This window comes from Homalodisca vitripennis, chromosome 4 (genome assembly GCF_021130785.1).
Source record: "Homalodisca vitripennis isolate AUS2020 chromosome 4, UT_GWSS_2.1, whole genome shotgun sequence".
NCBI classification, from domain to species: Eukaryota; Metazoa; Arthropoda; class Insecta; order Hemiptera; family Cicadellidae; genus Homalodisca; species Homalodisca vitripennis.
The window spans coordinates 196061678-196082519 of record NC_060210.1 but is presented as its reverse complement, the minus strand read 5'-3'; the positions used below and the strand labels follow the sequence as shown (position 1 = coordinate 196082519).

The 20842-nt window shown below is 37.4% G+C and overlaps 1 protein-coding gene across 1 annotated transcript; it reads right to left on the bottom strand.

Moving 5' to 3' along the window:
* Positions 1-2825: 2825 nt before the first annotated feature.
* Positions 2826-20703, bottom strand: LOC124361354 (proto-oncogene tyrosine-protein kinase ROS-like). Its single transcript, XM_046815403.1, has 12 exons — positions 20495-20703; positions 17343-17555; positions 16185-16510; positions 14959-15275; positions 13729-13929; positions 10469-10658; positions 9734-9895; positions 8048-8209; positions 6620-6735; positions 6556-6564; positions 5073-5282; positions 2826-2962 (listed from the first exon to the last, which is right to left on the bottom strand). Exons 1-12 carry the CDS (start codon positions 20701-20703, stop codon positions 2918-2920), a joined length of 2160 nt encoding a protein of 719 aa, XP_046671359.1. The 3' UTR covers positions 2826-2917.
* Positions 20704-20842: the final 139 nt, after the last annotated feature.

Here is a 20842-nt window from a genome sequence, read left to right as displayed (position 1 = left end):
CGAAAACTATCTACAGACTTGAAATTTTGCACGAAGATTAGTTGTGCGAGATAGGCAACATTGAGGTCAATGTAATGCATGCCAGTCTACGGGATTTGGCTAGTTATTGGCTGAGAGTTAGCGAAGCTTTCCGCCCTCGAAAACTATCTCATGGAAATTTACATGTATCAGGAATAGTAAGTGTCGATGTACATAAAGCAACTAAATGATAAACGTAATCTAGCAATATGTTTATATTATTAGTGCAATATTAAATCTGACTGATACTTGAATTCTAAGTAACAAGTAGTACTGTGGTTATCTTTTACTGGTATGGGTTGGGTGGGAAAAATAATTCAGAGTGGATAAAAGCAGTTTTTTTTAAGGAAGTCTTTCAGGTAAGTCGGACAGGCCAGAAGCGTTGTTTGTACAAAGATTCATATCTAAGGAGTTGTCCAAGTACATCATCCAGCCGCCTAGATAGCTGAGTGGTTAGCGTCGTAGGCTCTCATACCAGGGACCCGGGTTCAAATCCCGTTTCGGGCATGGGATTTTTGCACGCTGACAAATTTCATCTGACCCGAGATTGATGTGATGTGATGAACGTTGTTAGCGATATAGCTTCAGCTTATCCATAAAAAGGTATTTAGCTTATGGTAAATAGTTCTCGCATTATCTAAAGAACATGGTTGTTAAGCGAATTCTCCTCAATGAAAACCCTTCTAATGATCATCAATATGAATAAGAGGAATGAGCTTCCCTTATGAAACTGCCTTCAATCCGTAGTTACGATGAATGGCCTTCGCAGTGGGCCCTGGACGTGGGTCGACTTCCCATGAGATTCCTGCTTATTTGTATGTAAAGCCTGCGGAATCGGGATCATTCTTGAAGACCAAGTGCATTGAGAATATTTGAATCGTTATTATTAAGGCGTGGTGTTTGTTTTGCGTGGGCTATGAGATACTCTTTGCTTAGTGACTGGACTAGTAACGAGTATAACTGGTAACTTACAAAGCCGGTTGTAAGGCGTTAAACTATCCGAATCGGAGCTGAACTCATTCGTTTCCGAATTTGATGGGACCGGAGTAATTCGGTTAACGCGGGATAATATAATCGTTGAATCCGTGTAATAAGCACGAGGATACCTGATAATCTATGGTACTACTACGTTCTAAATTCACACCAAACTTACTTTTATTATTTTCAGTGTTATGTTTCGTGTTTTATTTAGAACGGATGTTTGCGCTTCCTTAGTATTGATTCGGTTTAATCCGGACATTCGGTTAATCGAGATTTCACCTCAAACAAACAAATCACGTCTACCATCGCATTCACGCGTGTGAGTGTCGGGGGGGAGGGGGGTAAACTAATCAGCGTACCTCACAGTTTGGGCTGTTTCCTCACGGAGATTACTACTGTGGTTGACATCGATTGCATAAACCTGGGGGGGGGTGGGGGGGGGGGGGGGTGGGGGGGGGGGGGGGTGGGGGGGGGGGGGGGTGGGGGGGGGGGGGGGTGGGGGGGGGGGGGGGTGGGGGGGGGGGCACCGTGTCGCTGGTGGAGAGCAGCAAGCGAGGTACTGGCGTCTCAACACCCGAGTCTCCTAGTACTGGAGACGTTGACACGCTGCACCCCACATCTGTGCACGCCGCCACCTGCACAGTGGAGTACAATGTTAACTATTTTTATTCTAATTTCTATATGTACTGAATTAAAAAATATCTGCATAACTTCCATTGCCCTCTTATACGCATCTCTGCACAAAATCTCAATGTCTGTTTAAACAAACATTTATAAATTGTTTAAAAATATTAAGTAATTTAATAAAGATCTAGAGTCCTATAACTCACATCAAAAGCAGTACAGCAAATCATAGTCATATCACTGAGACTATAGTCATATCACACGGGTTCTACAACCGTCAATAATCACAAAGAACTAAACAAAAATCCATCACTCAGATCTACAGTCCATGTACTCAGATTTTTCTACAACCATCCACTCCAGATCTACAGTCATCACTCAGTTCTACAGTATCATTCACATCTACAGCTATCACCTCAGAATCTACAGTTCATATCACACAGATCGACACAGTCATCACTCAGATTTAACCAGTCATCATTTTAGATCTACAGTCATCATTTAGATCTACAGTCATATCACACAGATCTACAATCATCACTTAGATCTACAGTCTTATATCACACAGATCTACAATCATCACACAGATCTACAGTCATATCACACAGATCTCACTCAGATCTACAGTCATAACTCAGATCTACAGTTATATCACACAGATCTACAGTCATATCACACAGATCTACAGTCATAACTCAGATCTACAGTTATATCACACAGATCTACAATCATCACACAGATCTACAGTCATATCACACAGATCTCACTCAGATTCTACAGTCATAACTCAGATCTACAGTTATATCACAGATCTACAATCATCACACAGATCTGCAGTCATATCACACAGATCTCACACAGATCTACAGTCATAACTCAGATCTACAGTTTATATCACACAGATCTCACACAGATCTACAGTCATATCAAAACAGATCTACAATCATCACACAGATCTACAGTTATATCACACAGATCTACAGTCATCACTGAGATCTACAGTCATCACTCAATCTACAGTCATCACTCAGATCTGTAGCTGTATCACACAGTTAAGAGGTCTACTGAGAAATTATCTTAGCATTGGAAAAATACATAGATTCCTGATCTATTAGTAAAAAATGTAGGATACTTTTTATCTTGGTTGTCTCATAAAACTTTACCTTGAAGTATATAGTTGAGTTTGGTGGTAAACTCTGGGACAACATACTCCATGGTGGAGGCTGGCAATTCTGTGACTTGGAGGTCAGAGCTGTCTAACCAAAACGACACTTGATACTTCACGATCACACCATTAGGAGAAACTGGTGCCATCCCAACGGAACACTGCTATTATTTCCTGTACATTCATAATATTTTAAAACAACCCATTAAATAACAACAGTTTAAAAGCACTTTTTTAATTCTTTTTTTTGATTGAAAGTCATGAAAAATTTTACAAAAAGTTGACAAATCTAAAATAATCAGAGAAACAAAATAAAAAATTTGTTATCATATTTGATGCCTCCATGATTTTTTTTTACAATAAAAAAAAGGAAACACCAAACGGTGCCTTCATGTCACATCTGGATATACTTTAATGGTGGGAAGGAACTTTTTTCTTCTAGATGACATACCCTCTTCAGTGGTGTAAGTAGGGCTTAGTTTTTGAGATGGTGGATTTGACTGAAATACAGGGTGCGGGCAAAATGATCTGTCGGTTTTTGCCACCGTGCTGTAGAGCGAGTAAGTGGTGGGGGGTGGTGGGGATAAGCGCGTTCGGGAGCCCACATGTGGACATTTTCAGTAGCCATAGAACAGTGGTCGGCTGAGCATCGTGCGTTCGTTGTCGAGGCGTTTTTTAAAAGTGGCGATTCCTGCGTTGCCGTTCAGCGCCAGTTCCGTAGACGTTTTAATGTTGGTCCCAGAGGAAGAGTCCCAACTCGTAACACGATTATGTTATGGGTGAGTAACTTCAGAGCTACCGGATCAGCCTTAAAACGTAAGTCGACTTGACGTCCAAAGTCAGCCCGGACACCAGAGAATATCGATCGAGTGAGAGAAGCGGTGGAAGTCAGTCCTCGGTGGCCGGCCCGTAAACAAGCTGCTGCTTTACGCATGTCTGTCTGAACCGCGCGGTACGACGAATATTGCGTTTTGATCTGCATTTCCACCCATACAAGATGGCTATCATCCAGCAGTTGAAGCCTACTGACTATGCACATCGGCAAGCGTTTGCAGAGACAATGATTGATTTGACGGACTGATGACGAAATTGTCATAATGAGCGACGAGGCACATTTTCATCTGGATGATTATGTCAATAAACAGAACTTTCGCAAGAGTATACGAAAACAAACCCCGCACACTGGTCCAACTAAAAGAAGCCATAAGCCAAGAAATTGCAAACCTGCCTCCTGCAATGTTAGAGAAGGTGTTCGACAGCTTCAGTGTTTGACTTGAAGAATGCTTGGGGCAAAGAAGGACATAATTTAAAGGACGTTATCTTCAGGTCTTTAATGTGTGAAATAAGTTGTACTTATGTTATTTCCATTAATTTACATCAACACCCTTATGTATTAACCAATAAAATACTTTTTATCACTTTTAACTTTTGTGTTTTTTAAATTTTAAATACTTCAGATCTTTTTTTGCCGCACCCTGTACATACCACGCCGGAGATGTGGAATAAATATAGATAACTACTACATTTTAAACTAGTTGGATTGCTGCTATACCAATATTTTTATAACTGTTATGAGGTGGTTTCCAAGCATCAGTAAAAATCATTTTTACAGAAAATAATATACATGTGTTATACATTTTCTCTTTTTAACAATAAATTTGTCATATTGTGCTTAATCTCTTAGTCCTAAAAGAATTAAACTAAATATTTTTTTGGACAAAAGTAAAACACTTTATTACTATGATTAATTTTATATTTCTCTTTCTAATAGTTTAAAAACAAAAACGACATAGACAAATATAACTTCACTCTATTTGCTTTCCCTAATTTCATAATTTATTGAAATACATACTCGTACATGTGACTTATAGTGATGAACAGTATTGTTATTAAGTTTTTATAAAAATGCTTGTGTTCTGCAAAAACTACTGCCCGCCACTGAAAAGTGTTTACCCCCACCAGTCAGAATGAGCAATAGAAATAAACAAAAATATACACCAATAATGCAAACAATTTAAGCACTAACACAAACTTCGTTTCTCTTTGATGCACTAAATTTTCAATCTTTTTCAGAAGGATAAAAAGGAGAGCAATGATTTGACCCAATAAAAATGTGTCTTTTGATTTTCTCCTTTAATCAGAAATACTTCACATTCCCCACAATTGATTGTGACATGATTTCAAAGACAGTATTATTATCCAAATACTTCACTATGATGGATACAGAGTGATGAAAGCACCGAAAGCGACTACAGACATAGTTAATTAGAGAAATAAGACTTACTTGATCTTCTTCTACAGGATTTCTGTTGTATGAGACGAAGACTCGAGGGTTGGTGGGCTGTGAAGGGATGGAGGGAGGAGAGTGAAGCAGAGCTCTAGCAGACGACGATGCTCCCCAGTAGGTCAGGGCACGCACACTCACAAAGAGAGGCGAGTAGGGGACTAGTTCATATGGGCTCTCGTAAATCCAGAACGGCTCTATGGTTTCTCTCTGTACAAAAACGGTCATTACAGGAAATCAATGTATTTCAAGAATATTCAATTATATTTACTTCTTATGGTTCGCTACATGCCCGTTACACCTAAGATTGATGACACATCCTGAATATTACTTTACATGCTAATCCTCTGAATATGGTACCACATATACTTTTTTTTGTTTTCTTAGGACCAGAAGCTTACAAATTGCACTTTGTCCTAAATGGGACCTTTGCACTGCTTACGAGTGACAGGGTATTCTGGATGGGTAAGGTTAGGGAGTAGGGGCCGCCTCCTGTCGAGATCCATGAGGAAGAATTAGGGCACTAATCTCAAAGTGATGTCCCTCCGGAAGAAGGGGAGGCCAGCTCTGAACCAGCCTCTCCAGTCAAAGCAGGGCAGGTGTGGCACATCTTGTGCCCTTGTGTCTAGGCTACCAACAGCCCTTAACACTTGAGGAGCCCCACCAACTCCAACAGTCATCTCCAGCAGTAAGGCTACACCTCTTGATCTACCCTTGCATCCTAGAATCTCGACATTTGTGGTTAGTGATGTGCTGCTCCTGGACATCCATTATGTTACCCAGATTTAAGTGACACATCAGTTTTTGCTGTACCCAGTGGTAGGTTCAACTGTTATGTATAAACCAGCCAGAAGTTAACCCTCCTGGGGCCATATCTAAATTTTTATGAGAATATTTTTAACCCCTTATCAACTTTTGTCACTTTAATTCTCTGCTGACTCAAGACTAAAAAGGAATCGCAGATCAGTTAATCCATCATACAACAATGACCCGTTTTTAATTTGATCTTTGATGGTTGGCGATTCGACTGGTGGAATAACACAGTGCGTAGTTCACTGTTTTGCCACTAGATGGTGTGGGCATCCTGATTGGCTTACATCGAGATGTGTAGTTCGCTTCTAAACACAACGTGCACTGAGAATCGCATTACCACTGCAGTGATTACAGTGTAGGTTTGTGCATAACTCCTTGCTTACATTTTCCCACACTGAAAAATCTACCATATGTAAATATGAGGAAATAATGTGTGAAAAAGCGTTGTACCTTGATTTTCATTAATTTACTAGACTTAAGTCAAATTCAACAATAAATCAGTCGACAAGTTTTGTTGCAATTAATTATTTTTGTAACATTTTTAGCTCAGTAATTTTTGTTAACAAACCTGAATATTAATAATAGCATTAAAACTAGCACAAACTAGTTAAAAAATTACTTTGATAAACTAAGAAAAACTATTCTAATAAACTTGAGAAAATATACTTACCGTTATATCCTTTTTTGTTCAAGTTTCTTATCTTGATCTCATAGAAGACTAGGCCATAATTCACATTGTCCACTGGATTCCAGCAAATTTTAAACTCTTCAAAAGTTCCCTCTGACTCGAAGAGACTGTTGGAGAAATGGGTTGGGGAATCACGTTTCACTTCTGACAATTTACGTCCTCCTACAAAAGAACGTTCTTTAATATAAAATATGAGTAACCACAATGTAGAGCATTCTATGCTCAAAAAGTTTACAAGCACATCAATCAATAAAAAATTAACTGAAAATAACTTTTATTTTTAACACCACCAAACTTTAATCTGAGTAGGTAAGTGTGGTTTATATGAAGTGCAGTATATACAGGTGTAAAAAAGTCCTGCACGGGCTAGATAATTCCCAGACAATTACAGGTAAAGCAATAAAACTTGGTGCATCATTACTGCACCTATAAACCTACTTTTTGAAGTAACTACCATATTTTTTGTCGTGTCAGGAGAATGGCCCACAAGGAGTCAGAAGGAAATTTTTTAAATGAGACCATAGGTTGAGTAGTACATCAAATTAAAGGTCTTTATTAGTAGAGTACAATGCCGCAAATCTGACCTCAAAGGGTTCACTCTTTAACAATTTATGCTAGTTTAAAGTTTGAAACATTTACAATGTACGTTCTGTTCCAGATGGTTAATATTCTTGTCTTGGCTCAAGTTGTGAAAGTTAAACTTAGTAAATGAAATACTGGACTTAAGAAATAGTTTTTAAGGTAGTAGACAATCCAATGGAGAATGGTCTTCAAGAAGTTTTTTTACTGTAAGCTTAGTCAAAGTCAAAGTCAAAGTCAAAAATTCTTTATTAACATATACATTGAGTACAGTTTTGGCGTCAAAAAAAATCATACATTTAATTAATTAAACATTATACAATCAAAAGGTTACAAAAAGATACAGAGTCAATGAGATAAAGTAGTTAAGTTACATAGGATATTTGATGTAGTCAGAAAGGTCAAGCTTAGCTCAAGGGATTGTGTAGCAGAGTTGAATGATTGTACACGGTCAAAGCTATTCTGGTGATTCAAGTTCTTGAGAAAATGGTAAACAAACCAACCTATTGAGTAGATCCTGTGGCATTATCTTGCTATCAACAACAAAAAACAGTTCAAAATTCTTATAAATTAAGATTTTGAAAATGCTACCCATGATACTACCTGTTATGAAACCAGATTTAGCTTATAGAATAAGACTTTGGGGTGGCAGTTCAGCAAACGAAAAAGAAGTAGTATTTCAGCATCAAAAGGATATGAGAATCATTTGGAAATTAAACAAATGAAAGTCATTTAAGCAAGTTTTTAGGGAGCAATCAACACCTTCTACAGTTGCTTTGGTTATATCAAATCTCCCTTAGCCATTCAACACCTTCTATAATGGGTTCTCCGTGTTTATGTACTTAGGGTATCCTACGTTTAAGTTTGAACAATAGGTTGAGGTACAGTTACTAACTTGGGGAATAGTGCAGAGCAGTGTCCACGACAGCCACCATGTTTAGTTCGGACAGGCTCATTCCACTGAGAACTGCAGAATTCTGGCCCATCATGTCACCGATGACAGCATAGCGGTCATCCCTCAGCCATACCAGGTGGTTGTCAAAATAGCACAGGGGCCCTGGAAATAGTTTGCAAACAGTATGTTCTTTGAAAAGCCACTTTAAATATTGTGAGGATTCAATTTTAATGTGCTTTTACACCTTAACCCATTGCGGATCGTATTGTTTTGGCGCGCAGGCACGAATTAATTTACGGTCAGCGGCCGCACGAACAGCAATGGTGCGCCACAGTATCGCTCGCTATCGTATACTAGAAAATTCAGTTGTGAAGGTATTCGTTCAGATGGAACATGAGCTTGCTAGGGGTATCCGTGATGTAGGAACGATAACACTGCGAGCAAGGTTCCAGGGTGGCAGGGATGATGTCTGAATCATAGTCTAAATACAGCAGCTCGGGCGAAGCGATTACAACATCCGGGCCATTGTCTAGACTAAACCACACGCCAACATGTACGTCTGCGTCTTTTCGTTGTGTCACTAACCTCAAAAGTATTATAATAAAAACTGAGGAAAATACCCAATCAGAAGAGCTAAAAAGCAGAGAGTAAACTCATATGAATGTATTTCAACTTTGACATACAACTGCGATCTGTAGGATATTTATAAAACTTTTGAAAACTCTAAACGTTAGACCGTTGTTAAATACTCTTAGTTGACAAGTGAAGACGATCCACCAATCTATCAGACATTATAAGAATTATTTGGAGGGAAATTTAAAAGCAGACCGCTTTTGCGACCTGAGCTCGTCATCGTGCCCTTATGGCCCGGCCGCTGCGTGACGAGCCCAGCTCGTCAGTGATCCGCAATGGGTTAAATGATTGAAAACTTTACAGGAGGTAAAGTTGAAAATAAAAACAAATTAAAATATATAAATGCCATTGAAACATAACATATAATTAGTCAATAAAAATTTTTTATATTTGTTATTGACGATGGAAGTTTTGAATAGATAAAAGGATTTCGGACATTTACCATCATTATAAGTTATAAAGATATAAGGTAAAAGGTAACACAACGTTTTGAGGATTGAAATCTATCCTCTTTGTTTGGTAGGGGAGGTATTTTTGTTCTTTGTTTTTGTACGTATTAATAGTCTCATCTTCTGAAAGAATGTTTTCACTAAAAATAAGTTTAATTTAGACCCTTGACATGCTCTGGAATACGAAGCATACCTCCTGCATGTTGTAAAATAAACACATGCAGTTACAAAATATGTTATATAGGACACATTAATTTTGGTTTAAAATAGAATTTTACTATAGCCAAAAAACATTCTTCATACATACAAAATTATGAATTTTTGACGTGTCATGGTGATTTTAAACACATTAACTGCGTCAATCAACTGTTTATAAATAGATTTTACAGTTCAATTGTGCCAACTATTAAATTTGTCCAATGGGATTAAAATTTAAAACATTAAAAAATATATATCTGTCCTTAAACTCATTAAAAATTTATTGTCGTCAAACATTTCACTTGCAGTAAATCATAAAGTAGAAAATTTGGCAGAAATTTCAGAGGTTACATGTATTTCCTTGCTCACAATTTCATTTGTCTACAAAGGGTTAAATTCAAATTACCTTGCATGTTGGGATACTGAAGACTGGAAACCTTCTGGGGCAATATTTCTTCTCCCACCTTGAGTTTGTCAGCAGTGGAGGCACGAAACAGTGAGGAGCCTTCGTAACTCCTGACGATCCAGTAGACTGTGCGAGAATCCATGTCAATCGTAAGTCCCATCACTGTGTCGTAAATCAACAGAACCGGACAATGAATTCATGAAAGATATAGTTTTTAGAAACAAGCTAAATAATCAATGACTCTTCGAGCAATTGGAACATTTTTTAAATATTACTAAATGTTAATAAAAACAATACTTTTCCAAATTGTTTATTTTTTGGATGAGGCCTTTCGAAACCAATGGTTTTATCATAAGGCGACTCCACAAATAAATATTTACACTAAGTATTTTTATTACAATTAATATTAAAATACCTAATGGTGTAAATATGCAAATACACAAATTTTGGAAATATTTCAGCCAGTATGAAAAACTTGATATAAGTACCGTTTAATTTTTGAATAAATTGAGAAGAAAGACTGAAATTTTCAATAGGGCCCCTTCATTGTTTGTGAGTTTTTCTTTGTATAGTATTGACAAGTAATATGGTATCTCAAATACAGAACTGAGTATATATTCTCCCCAACAAACAATACCTATACTCTTATATGGCTCTTTTCTTCACTCAGTATGTCAGCGTAAGAAACCAAACTTCAATAAGAAACCTAAGTTCCACAGAGATAGACAAGCTCACCCTGTTTCCCAGAGAACAGCTCTGCGGGGTAGTAAGTCTTCTTGTGTTTGCCGTTGAGTCGGGAGCTCTCCACAGCATGACCTGTGGACCAGTAGATGAAGCCCTCCACTGCGTCGATGTTCAGTTCTTTAGCCACAGTCAGGATTGGCAGAGGCTCTTGTTGGCTGCCATTCAGGTTACCTCTGATAATCTGGAGAACAGTAGACAGATGCAACATATATTCCTTGTTGTTTGCTGGTAAAACGGTTTTGACGGTTTGAGATAAAACCAAAGACGCTCACATATATCTGTACGACCTATTGGCTTCTTTATTGAATAGTTCCAACAATCTATATTTATATCTTTACTTTATTTCATCTTCTAGTTTATTAAGTTTGAAAAGAAAAAGACAAGCCTTGTTCCACACGATGTTTACTATGTGTGGTACACACTGGTAACATAGTTAATGCGAAGTGTGCTTCATGTCATACACACTGGCAACATAGTTAACACGAAGTGTGCAACATGTGGTACACACTGGTTACATAGTTAATGCGAAGTGTGCTTCATGTCATACACACTGGCAACATAGTTAACACGAAGTGTGCAACATGTGGTACACACTGGTTACATAGTTAATGCGAAGTGTGCTTCATGTCATACACACTGGCAACATTGTTAGTTAAGCACGAAGTGTGCAACATGTGGTACACACTGGTTACATAGTTAATGCGAAGTGTGCAACATGTGGTACACACTGGCAACATAGTTAACACGAAGTGTGCAACATGCGGTACACACTGGTTACATAGTTAATGCGAAGTGTGCAACATGTGGTACACACTGGTTACATAGTTAATGCGAAGTGTGCAAAGTGAGTGTGCAACATGTGGTACACCCACTGGCAACATAGTTAACACGAAGTGTGCAACATGTGGTACACACTGGTTACATAGTTAATGCGAAGTGTGCTTCATGTCATACACACTGGCAACATAGTTAACACGAAGTGTGCAACATGTGGTACACACTGGTTACATAGTTAATGCGAAGTGTGCAACATGTTGGTACACACTGGCAACATAGTTAACACGAAGTGTGCAACATGCGGTACACACTGGCAACATAGTTAACGCGAAGTGTGCAACATGCTGTACACACTGACAACATAGTTAACGCAAAGTGTGCTACACATAGTACACACTGGCAACATAGTAAAACACATAGTGTGCTACACGTGGTACACTCTGACAACATAGTTAACGCGTAGTGTGCTACACATAGTACACACTGGCAACATAGTAAACACGTAGTGTGCTACACGTGGTACACTCTGACAACATAGTTAACGCGTAGTGTGCTACACATAGTACACACTGGCAACATAGTTAACGCGAAGTGTGCTACATGTGGTACACACTGACAACATATTTTAACTCGAAGTGTGCTACACATAGTACACACTGTTAACATAGTTAAAGCGAAGTGTGCTACATGTGGTACACACTGGTGTTTATGCACCACTTCAAAAATACAACAATGTAAGCAATAAAACTACCTACAGAAAAGGATGAAACTGAATTTAAATAACATGAGAAATGTTGCCAAAAAGTATTAATATCAATAAATCAATTTTACAAGTATTAACACTGTCAGTATTATACACAACACCAAGTCCAGATGTACTTATTATACTATACAGTAAAGATAAATTATGTTTTAAAAATCACAAACAGTTTTTATAATTTGCTGAATATTAAGGTGTCATGCATTTTGTTAAAACAGCTTCATATACCAAACAACTAATACTGTATTATATTTACAATTATGTTTGATAGCAGTAAGTTTTAGTTTCATGACCTAACATAAATATAAATTTTATAATTTAAAATAGTTTGGTGTGTTTCCCTAAAGTAATCAATAAACTAGAATGATAGACTTCAATCCCTGACGCCAGATGAGGAAATCATCCCTTATTGGCCGGTTGATGTGGTGTGTCTGTCCGTCTTGTAAGGTATGGGCTGGACACTGTACCTGGCAGTGTCAGATTGGTACTCCTCTCGGTAGGAACTAGAGCGTGAGCGGTCATTCATCAGAGTGCGAGCATTGTTTTGATCGTCCCTTTGGAAGTCTGCCGATGTTTGTAACCCGTCAGTAGTGTCACGTCAGAGCTCTTCTCTACAGTAAGAATCCCCTAAACCACGTGTCCCATCTCTGTTACCAGTGACTGTTGTAGTGGAGTGATAGCGGTGAAGCTATTGGTCCATCTGTCAATGGACATTGGTTGACCCCTGAGTATCCGAGTTAGATGTGCCACCCCGCAAGCCTGGCATGAAGTGAGAACAACATTGGTGATTTGGCATCGCTCCTTATAAAAACCTTTCTTTATTGACATTGTTAACCCTTTCCAGACATCTGTTTAATTTTGTTGTATAAATTTATCAATCATTTCGTTGTTTTTTTCCAAAACAGGATGTAAATTTCTTTTAATTTAGTGTTAAGATAGTTATTAGCATATATTCAAATACAAAATCATTGATAAAATAGTAAAATCTAATGCGTAACGTAGGTATGGTAGGAAGGGTTGATTCAATTGAATTTTTAGTTTAGCTCCAGTTCACATTCCTTTGATGACAGCGTCTGGTATCTAACCTTGTCTCAGACTTGACTCCTGGGATCTGGAGTCATGTTCCTCTGAAGATAACCAAAGAAAGTCGACAACAAAATCATCGTTTCGACATGTAAAATAGGTTTCATTTACCACTTTCTTCAGCTCTTCAACCAAACAATATTCTAGATTCCAGGAGTCAAGTCTCAGACAGCGTCAGATACCAAACATTGCCATAAAAGGAAGGTGAACTGTAGTTTAGCTCAAAATTCAATTACAAATCTAATGGTTAAAAGAGATTAAGTTATGAACTGTTTTTTCATTTAATGAAATATTCTATCTTACTTTAAACATACGATTGTACAAACATTAACCAACAGACTGACCGTAACAGTTATTCCCAAATTTCTAAAAATAAAACCAAACAATCTTCACTGTTAACTATAACTTTGTTGTGTCTGTTGTGCCAAAAGTAAAGACATTGGGTCTTGGACTGTTTTCAGCTTTTTTTCTCTCTAAGAGTACAACCTCACATTGTAAAATCTATGGTCTATCCTAGTCATTCTTAACTCTGATAATACCTGTAAATACTTTCTAATAGTAGAATTGTAAATAAATGAAACTACCAAACAAACTATCAGAAGTCCTTGTGAATCTCATGTGTTATACTGACCAGCTGCTGTTTGGGGTTGGACCAGTAGAGTTTGTGACCGACCCAGTCAACAGCGATGCTGCCCACAGACTCGAGGTCACGCAGACGGCCGCGTGCGTGACTCGTCAGGTTGTACCACAGTACGTGACTCGTATTGCTCACTAGGTACAACTGATCTCTGTACCAGGCAATGTCTGTGATGTGATGGTAGCCAATCCTGTCCTGTACATTTAAGTACCACAAGTTAATGTTAAGGTAGTAATTGATAATGTCTTTCTATTCTATCTGCCTAATTTTAGTTCATTTCCATAAAGATAACTTTCAAAACTATAAATTTTTACCATATACAATTAAAGGTTCTGAGTTGCAAATGGTTTCGTTATGTTATAACGCAAAATTGTATTCCCTTACAAAAGTTTTACATTTTTATGCCTATGGAGAAATCAACAATTTTTTATATGATGAAAACCAATTTAATGCGGGTTAAGTAAGGAATAAGATACTTTAATTGGAGTAGGACCTCAGGGTTAAGACAATCAAAAATGTTTATCTCTCCTTATGCTAAAGGGTGGGCATCTCTCCTAGATCAGTGATCAGAGTAAGGAGGATATAAGGAAGATTATAGGAATGCTGAAAGGACTTGGCCCCCTTAGAAAACACTTCATGAAGGCCAGACTGATGAATGCAGACTCTGCGGAGAAGCAGAAGAATCAGCAGAACACTCATGGCTAAACTGCCCTGCCATATCTACAATTCGGAAAAGATCCCTAGGGGCATATCTCCTCAGCCCCAAGGATACCACAGAATAGGAGCCCTCAAATCTGATTGGCTTCTATAAAAGTCTCAGATTTTGAGGACATTATTACAAGTTAGGGAGGCGTAAAGGTCCTTGTAGGACTAAGTGTGGAGACAATCGTCTCTTTCCCTCAGGAAGAAAAAGACTTTTCACTTTAGAATGTGAAGAAATATAAATACGGATACCAAGTCCTTATTCACTTTCCTTTACTCCCTCTGAAACTTTCAATGGCCTCTTTATTTAATGAAAACTGTACCATATGTTGCGAAACTTGTTCTTAATTTGCTTTCAACCATGCTTTTATATAATTTAATCTTTAATTATAATCCCTCACTTTAATTTCTCTATGCTTCTTAATTATTACTATTTTTAGACACTCATTTGAAGATTATGACAGGAATAAATAAAGTTCAAAATCTTACACTTCAAATGTAAAACATTGTCCTAGGCTATACCTTCAGGTTATCTCTGTGTATAAGCGTCTCAACTCTCTCGCCAGTAACGTCCGATTGTAGCAGACCTTCCGCAGCTGACCAGAGAATGGTGGGGGGAACACCCGTAGAGTGGCGCAGAGTCTTGCCACGGAACTCCGAGCTCCAGGGTCCCATTCCTGCGGTGGTGTAGGCGGCAGCTCGCACCACGTACTCTCTCCCGGGCCGCAGGTCCGACACTGTGTAGTACGTTGCGTTGATCTCCCCCCACTCCTCCACAGTGTCAGCCTCCACGTCCCGTACACTCAGCTGGTACCACCAGCCCTGCCAGGCTCCCTTGCCTAGACAACAGCAATCCCCTCATTCATAAAATCAGGCGGTGCCAACTACACCCTAATAAACTTCTTGATAAGTCAAGAGTATCACAGATTTAAAACTTGCAAATGCAAATTCATATGCTAAAAGCACCAAAGAGGTTTCAACTCACATTATCATTTTGAGTACTTGTCAGGCACAAAAAATCAAATCAAGGTAGTATAAATGTTTTGTAAAAATAGGGTCTTACAAGCCAACATAAAGGCAGCAAACAAGATAAAAAATCCAAATACCAACTTGAAATATGTGAGTTGTCTGCCAGACACAACTTGATGTGGACGAATTTCTGTTCTTAATTCTTAAAGCGCAGAAGAAAATTTGGCCCTCGGTTCAATTAGCGTGCATTTAGAATATTTTAAAAAAACTCTGTTTCTGCTAAAGTTAAATTTATTTTCTATTTATTGGAAAAAGAAATAAAAAAAAACAAATCTTTTTAAAGAGCTCTAAAAAAATTATACATGAGCATACCACGCCTTGCATTAAAGACAAAACGTTAATTAAAAGTAGTACTAGTTTTTTATTGGTTTTTCACGTGACATACAATCGAATTTGCTTCCCAATGGTCATAAACCAAAACATGTATGATTTCCTACACATTCACAGCATTTTTAAAATTGTAATGTTCACAATAAACTACAAGAAAATAATACGGATATTCCTGTGTGGCGCGTTAGCCACAATTCCGATGATACGGACATATCCATTGAATGTTTTAAATTTTTGTTTCGTGACAGGCTCAAACAATGATTGTCTCATATTTTGTTTGAAAAGTTGGTTTTATATTACAGGTTGTAAATTAGCAATACTGGTTTGTAAATAAAAATAATACGAGCTAAAGTCAAAAGTATCAACCCAACTAATATCCCAAAGTGTACCTTGGCCTCCGAGTAGATGGGGCTGTGTCCAGGACGTCTTGGCAGTGTGAGAGCCCAGCACAGCCTGCACTGCAGTGGGAGGATTGACCGGCACAGGCACAGGCTGAGAGGACGGGCAAGTTGACGCTGAATGCTGACAAATGAGGGGCTTGGCAGCGTCAGTGTACACGAGGTTGTGGAAGTAGCTGTCTTGACCGGCATGGTACTCCTCGGTCAGTACACGTTCTCCGTTGGTCCAGTAGAACAGCCCGTTAGCCATCGCCAGAGAGATCACATTGTGGAACTGCGGCTGCTGCGTGTTACTGCGGATGTCTGTCACCTCGTGTCTACGCAAAATGTAGATCTTCATTAACACATTCACGACAATGGATTATTTCCGGGCTTTTGTATTTGCCGTCGAATTATTCAATAATAACGTCAAAAATCCGTAATTTTTTTACATTAAACGTCTAAGCATAACAAGAAATCTATGTAGGCAATTTTGCACAAAAAATTAATTTTAATATATTTTTTAATGTTTTTCCGTGTACCCCAAGGAGTACCTAAAAAATGATTTTACCTTAAAAAATTAAGCAACCGTAGGCCCAGCGGGGTACACGAGTCTGAACTATTTATTTAGCGTGAGATCACATTTAACTAATCACCAAGACAGAAAAACAATAAAAAACGCAATAAGGAAATGCATTTGCAATGTGTACCCCATTGAGCGCACAATGCGATTTGCGAAAGCCTGAGTTCCAGGACACTTGGTAACAACAGAAAATCAAGCAGCTTTACATTTAATTGTAGCACTCATAGTATATCTGCCAGTGGCTAATTTCTTTTCTTCCTTAATTCTGTTCATGTATATTTTTTCACATTTATGTATGTTTTCTTGTTAGTTATTTCATTTTCTGTGCCCTTAATTAACTTAAATCTATCATACAGAGCTGTTACTAAATCCCTCAGTTTATACAACTGGAGGACGGGCAGATAAGGCTTAAAAGGGGATTGGCCTCTCTTAAAAAAACTGGTTCAAGAATTTTACATTTAACATCGTTTTTACTTAAATTACTTATTATATGATCAAGACAAGCGTCCTCTCTAGTTCTATCATAATGATGGCAGTACATATTCAATTATCTAAGTAAATTTAAAAAGCGATATTATTCATCATACCCATCAAGGGAAACAGCGACAACTGTGTTCTCCAGCTGGTTGGGCACCAGGATGCGGAAGCTGGTATGGTCGACAGTGAATGCTCCTAAATGGGGGCTGGACAGGATTTGGTCTGGTATAACTTCGTGCTTCACTCCATTACTGATGTCTGCCAGATCCAGACGGTACAGACCTCCACCCACAGGGCCTTGGATCATCACCCAGAATAAATACCTGAAATGAAATGTCTGTACAGTTAAATGATTTCAATAGACTTTTCCACATTAAAGTGTTGAAAAAGTAGTCATTGATTTTCCTAACTTCAGCTGTACTGATCCCTTACTATAAATGGCACATGATATCTTTGTATGGTTCTTTAAATTCAATAGTTCCTTATTACTGAAGGCCTAAGTACTGAAATTCTAGTTCTCGTATTAAACATTGTCCAGAAATTTCAGAGGTATTTGTTTGTTTCTCCTTCAAAATTTACCGCATGATATAAAATAATTTGACACAAAGATCACAAATACAAAGTACAGAAATTTGTTTATGAGTTCATGGATAAATATGCACTTACAGAAACATACGCTTTTATTAGAACTTACATACTTTTTAGCGATATTATAAACAAATTAAGTGATTTCTAAACAAATTAACTACTGTAAATTAAATAAAGCGTACATTTAAAATGTAATTTCATTTAAGTTTTTGACTGAGGTTGATTATAAATATAATTCATAATTTTAGCGAATAATAACTAATATATTATTGTCTAGTTTTAAAATACATTTTTAATATTACTAATCAAGAATGTGTACTAAAAAGTTTCTATGCTACCTCATAGAATAATTCTATAATGTCCGAGTTGGTCTCAAATTCCACATCATAGAGTTGTTCTTATGTTGTTGTTTTTATGTGCCATACAAAAAAAATTTATGAAAAAATACTGTTGCAGAAAATTAGACCAGTACTGGAAGAAACAGGAAGAGAGGAGCAATGTGGTTTTAGGAAAGGTAGGTCAACGGTGGATGCTATTTTTGTGATGAAACAAGTGTTAGAAAAGAGGTGGGAATACAGAAAAGATACAATGGTAGCTTTTATAGACCTACAGAAGGCATATGATAAAGTACTGAGAGAAAGGATATGGGGAGAGTATGAGAAAGAGAGGATTGCGTGAGGGAATAGTAGAAAGAATAAAGAAACCTGTACGGCATATGTAAAAACAGGGTAAGAATTTGAAGAAAAATATACGGAAACTTTTAAAAAAGAGAGAGGAGTAAAGGCAGGGAAGCATATTGTCACCTTTCCTTTTCAATATTATAATGGATGAAATTATTCTAGAAGTACAAGGAAATTAAGGACAAAAAAACTACAAGGAGCAGAAGAACTTAAGACAATAGCATATGCGGATGACATAAGGATATGGGAAAATAGGGAAGAAGAGTTAGAACGAGAGTTGAACAAATGGGCAAAAGTAGCGAAGAAATATGGTTTAGAGATGAACATACAAAAATGTAAAGCAATGAAAGTAGAGAGAAGGGAAGGAAATAACACAAAGAAGTGTTATTTGAAGGAAAAAGACTTGAAAAGGTGAAGGAATTCTGTTATTTAGGAAGTATCATAACAGATAGGGGCACAATAAGTGAAGAGATAGGAAACAGAATATGGAAGAGTGGAAAGTTTTTCAATATGGTGAAGAAGATTGTGTGGAGTTTGGAACATTGGGAAAGAATCAAAAGTATTAATGTATAAATCTTATTTCCAACCAATTTTATTATATGGAGCAGAGACGTGGACGTGGACTAAAAATGATTTAAGCAGATTCCAAGCTGCAGAAATGAGATTTTTTAAGAGGGATATAGATGACTACAAGAAGGGATAGAATAAGGAACGAAATAACCAGAGAGAGATTGAAGGTAGTTTCACTGCAAGAGACAATGGAAAGAAGAAGAATACAGTGGATGGCGTATGTTGAAGAGGATGGGAGATAATAGATAATGCCTAGAATAGCATTGGAGAAGGAGGAAAGAGGAAGAAGACCAAGAGGAAGACCGAGAGGAAGATGGGAGGACCAAGAGTGGAAAGACATAGAGAGAAGGGAACTACAGAAAATACAGGTGGAGGAAGTGGAGACCTGGAATGACAGACAAAAGTGGAGGAGGCTGTGTACGACGACCCGTGATAACGGAAAACGTCGGATGATGATGATGAGAGTTGTTCTGTGATGACTACTTCGTGTTTGTAACTTTTTACAAATTTATTATAAATTCATATGCTATTATCAATGTATAAAATTAAACAGAAAGAATTGTGTACACAGTACAATACAAAATTGTATACACGACTTGTATTTCGCCTTATAGAACCTAATGTTGTAATTGTAAATTGTTTTGCTACATGGAGTATTATGACAAATGTATATCTAACTTCAACATGAATGGAAGATAGTCCAAGGTGTTTTCATATGGTGAATAAAATTAAATCCTAACATTTTATTATAGTATAAAGATTTAAGCATTCAACATGTAGAAGACTCTTAAATTTCAAATAAAAAACTAAAATATTGGAAAATAATTTTTGTTAATACGTAGCTTCTATAAAATAACTGGAATTGATCTGATTTTTGAAAATTACAGCTATTTGACTGAAAAATTATAGTTTTACAAATATGTTGTATAATCCAAAAGGTAGTTTAACAAATAAAATAGTTCTAACTTAAGAAAGTTGAATTGTCTACCAATAAAAAATGTGTAACCTACATAAATAAGGTTTTCAATTAGTAAAAAAATTACGTGCTCAAAAGTTATGTAAAAAATAATTTAGTTTTTGCTTATGTACACATAAATTTACGGATGAACTTATATTCTTAAAATTTAACAACATGTTATGTAAAATAAACAAGCATAAATCAACCATTAAAGTTGGATTAGATTTGCCAAAATATTTAGCAAATGCATTTTGCCACTATAATTTAATTTATTCAATAAGGTCCAGGAAAAAAAATTGAAAGAGCCAATGGGTTATCAATATTTAAAAAAAAACCGTTCTTATAATTTAAAAAACTAATTTAAATTAAATCTTACGCCTGATATATTATAAACTGAATTCTATATCTGGATGACTGTACCCATTGTAAGGGTCGACCTCCATGTGGTGGGGCTTGGTGACAAAACCAGCCACTGCCCGCCACCGTGATACCCGAACCATCCATCGAGCCCACATCGAATGACCTGCCAGAGGGCACTGCCATCGGCGAGTCCCAGCACGTAGAGTTGGTCGTTGAGCCAGTCCACACTGAGGTCGTGAGGTGTGATGTTGTTTCCCTACCGCCAACAGAGGTCGAGGGGTTTTTGTACTCACGTGCCGATGTTACCCACACCATTCTGGAAGAGTCGGACACGAAGAGCAGCTCTCCGCCTCACGTGTATCGCCACACCTGTCCGAACAAAAATATTCATGATGTGGCTGTTAAAGACAAACGAGGCCTCAAACAATTTTACCAAGTGTAAGTTACATGGACT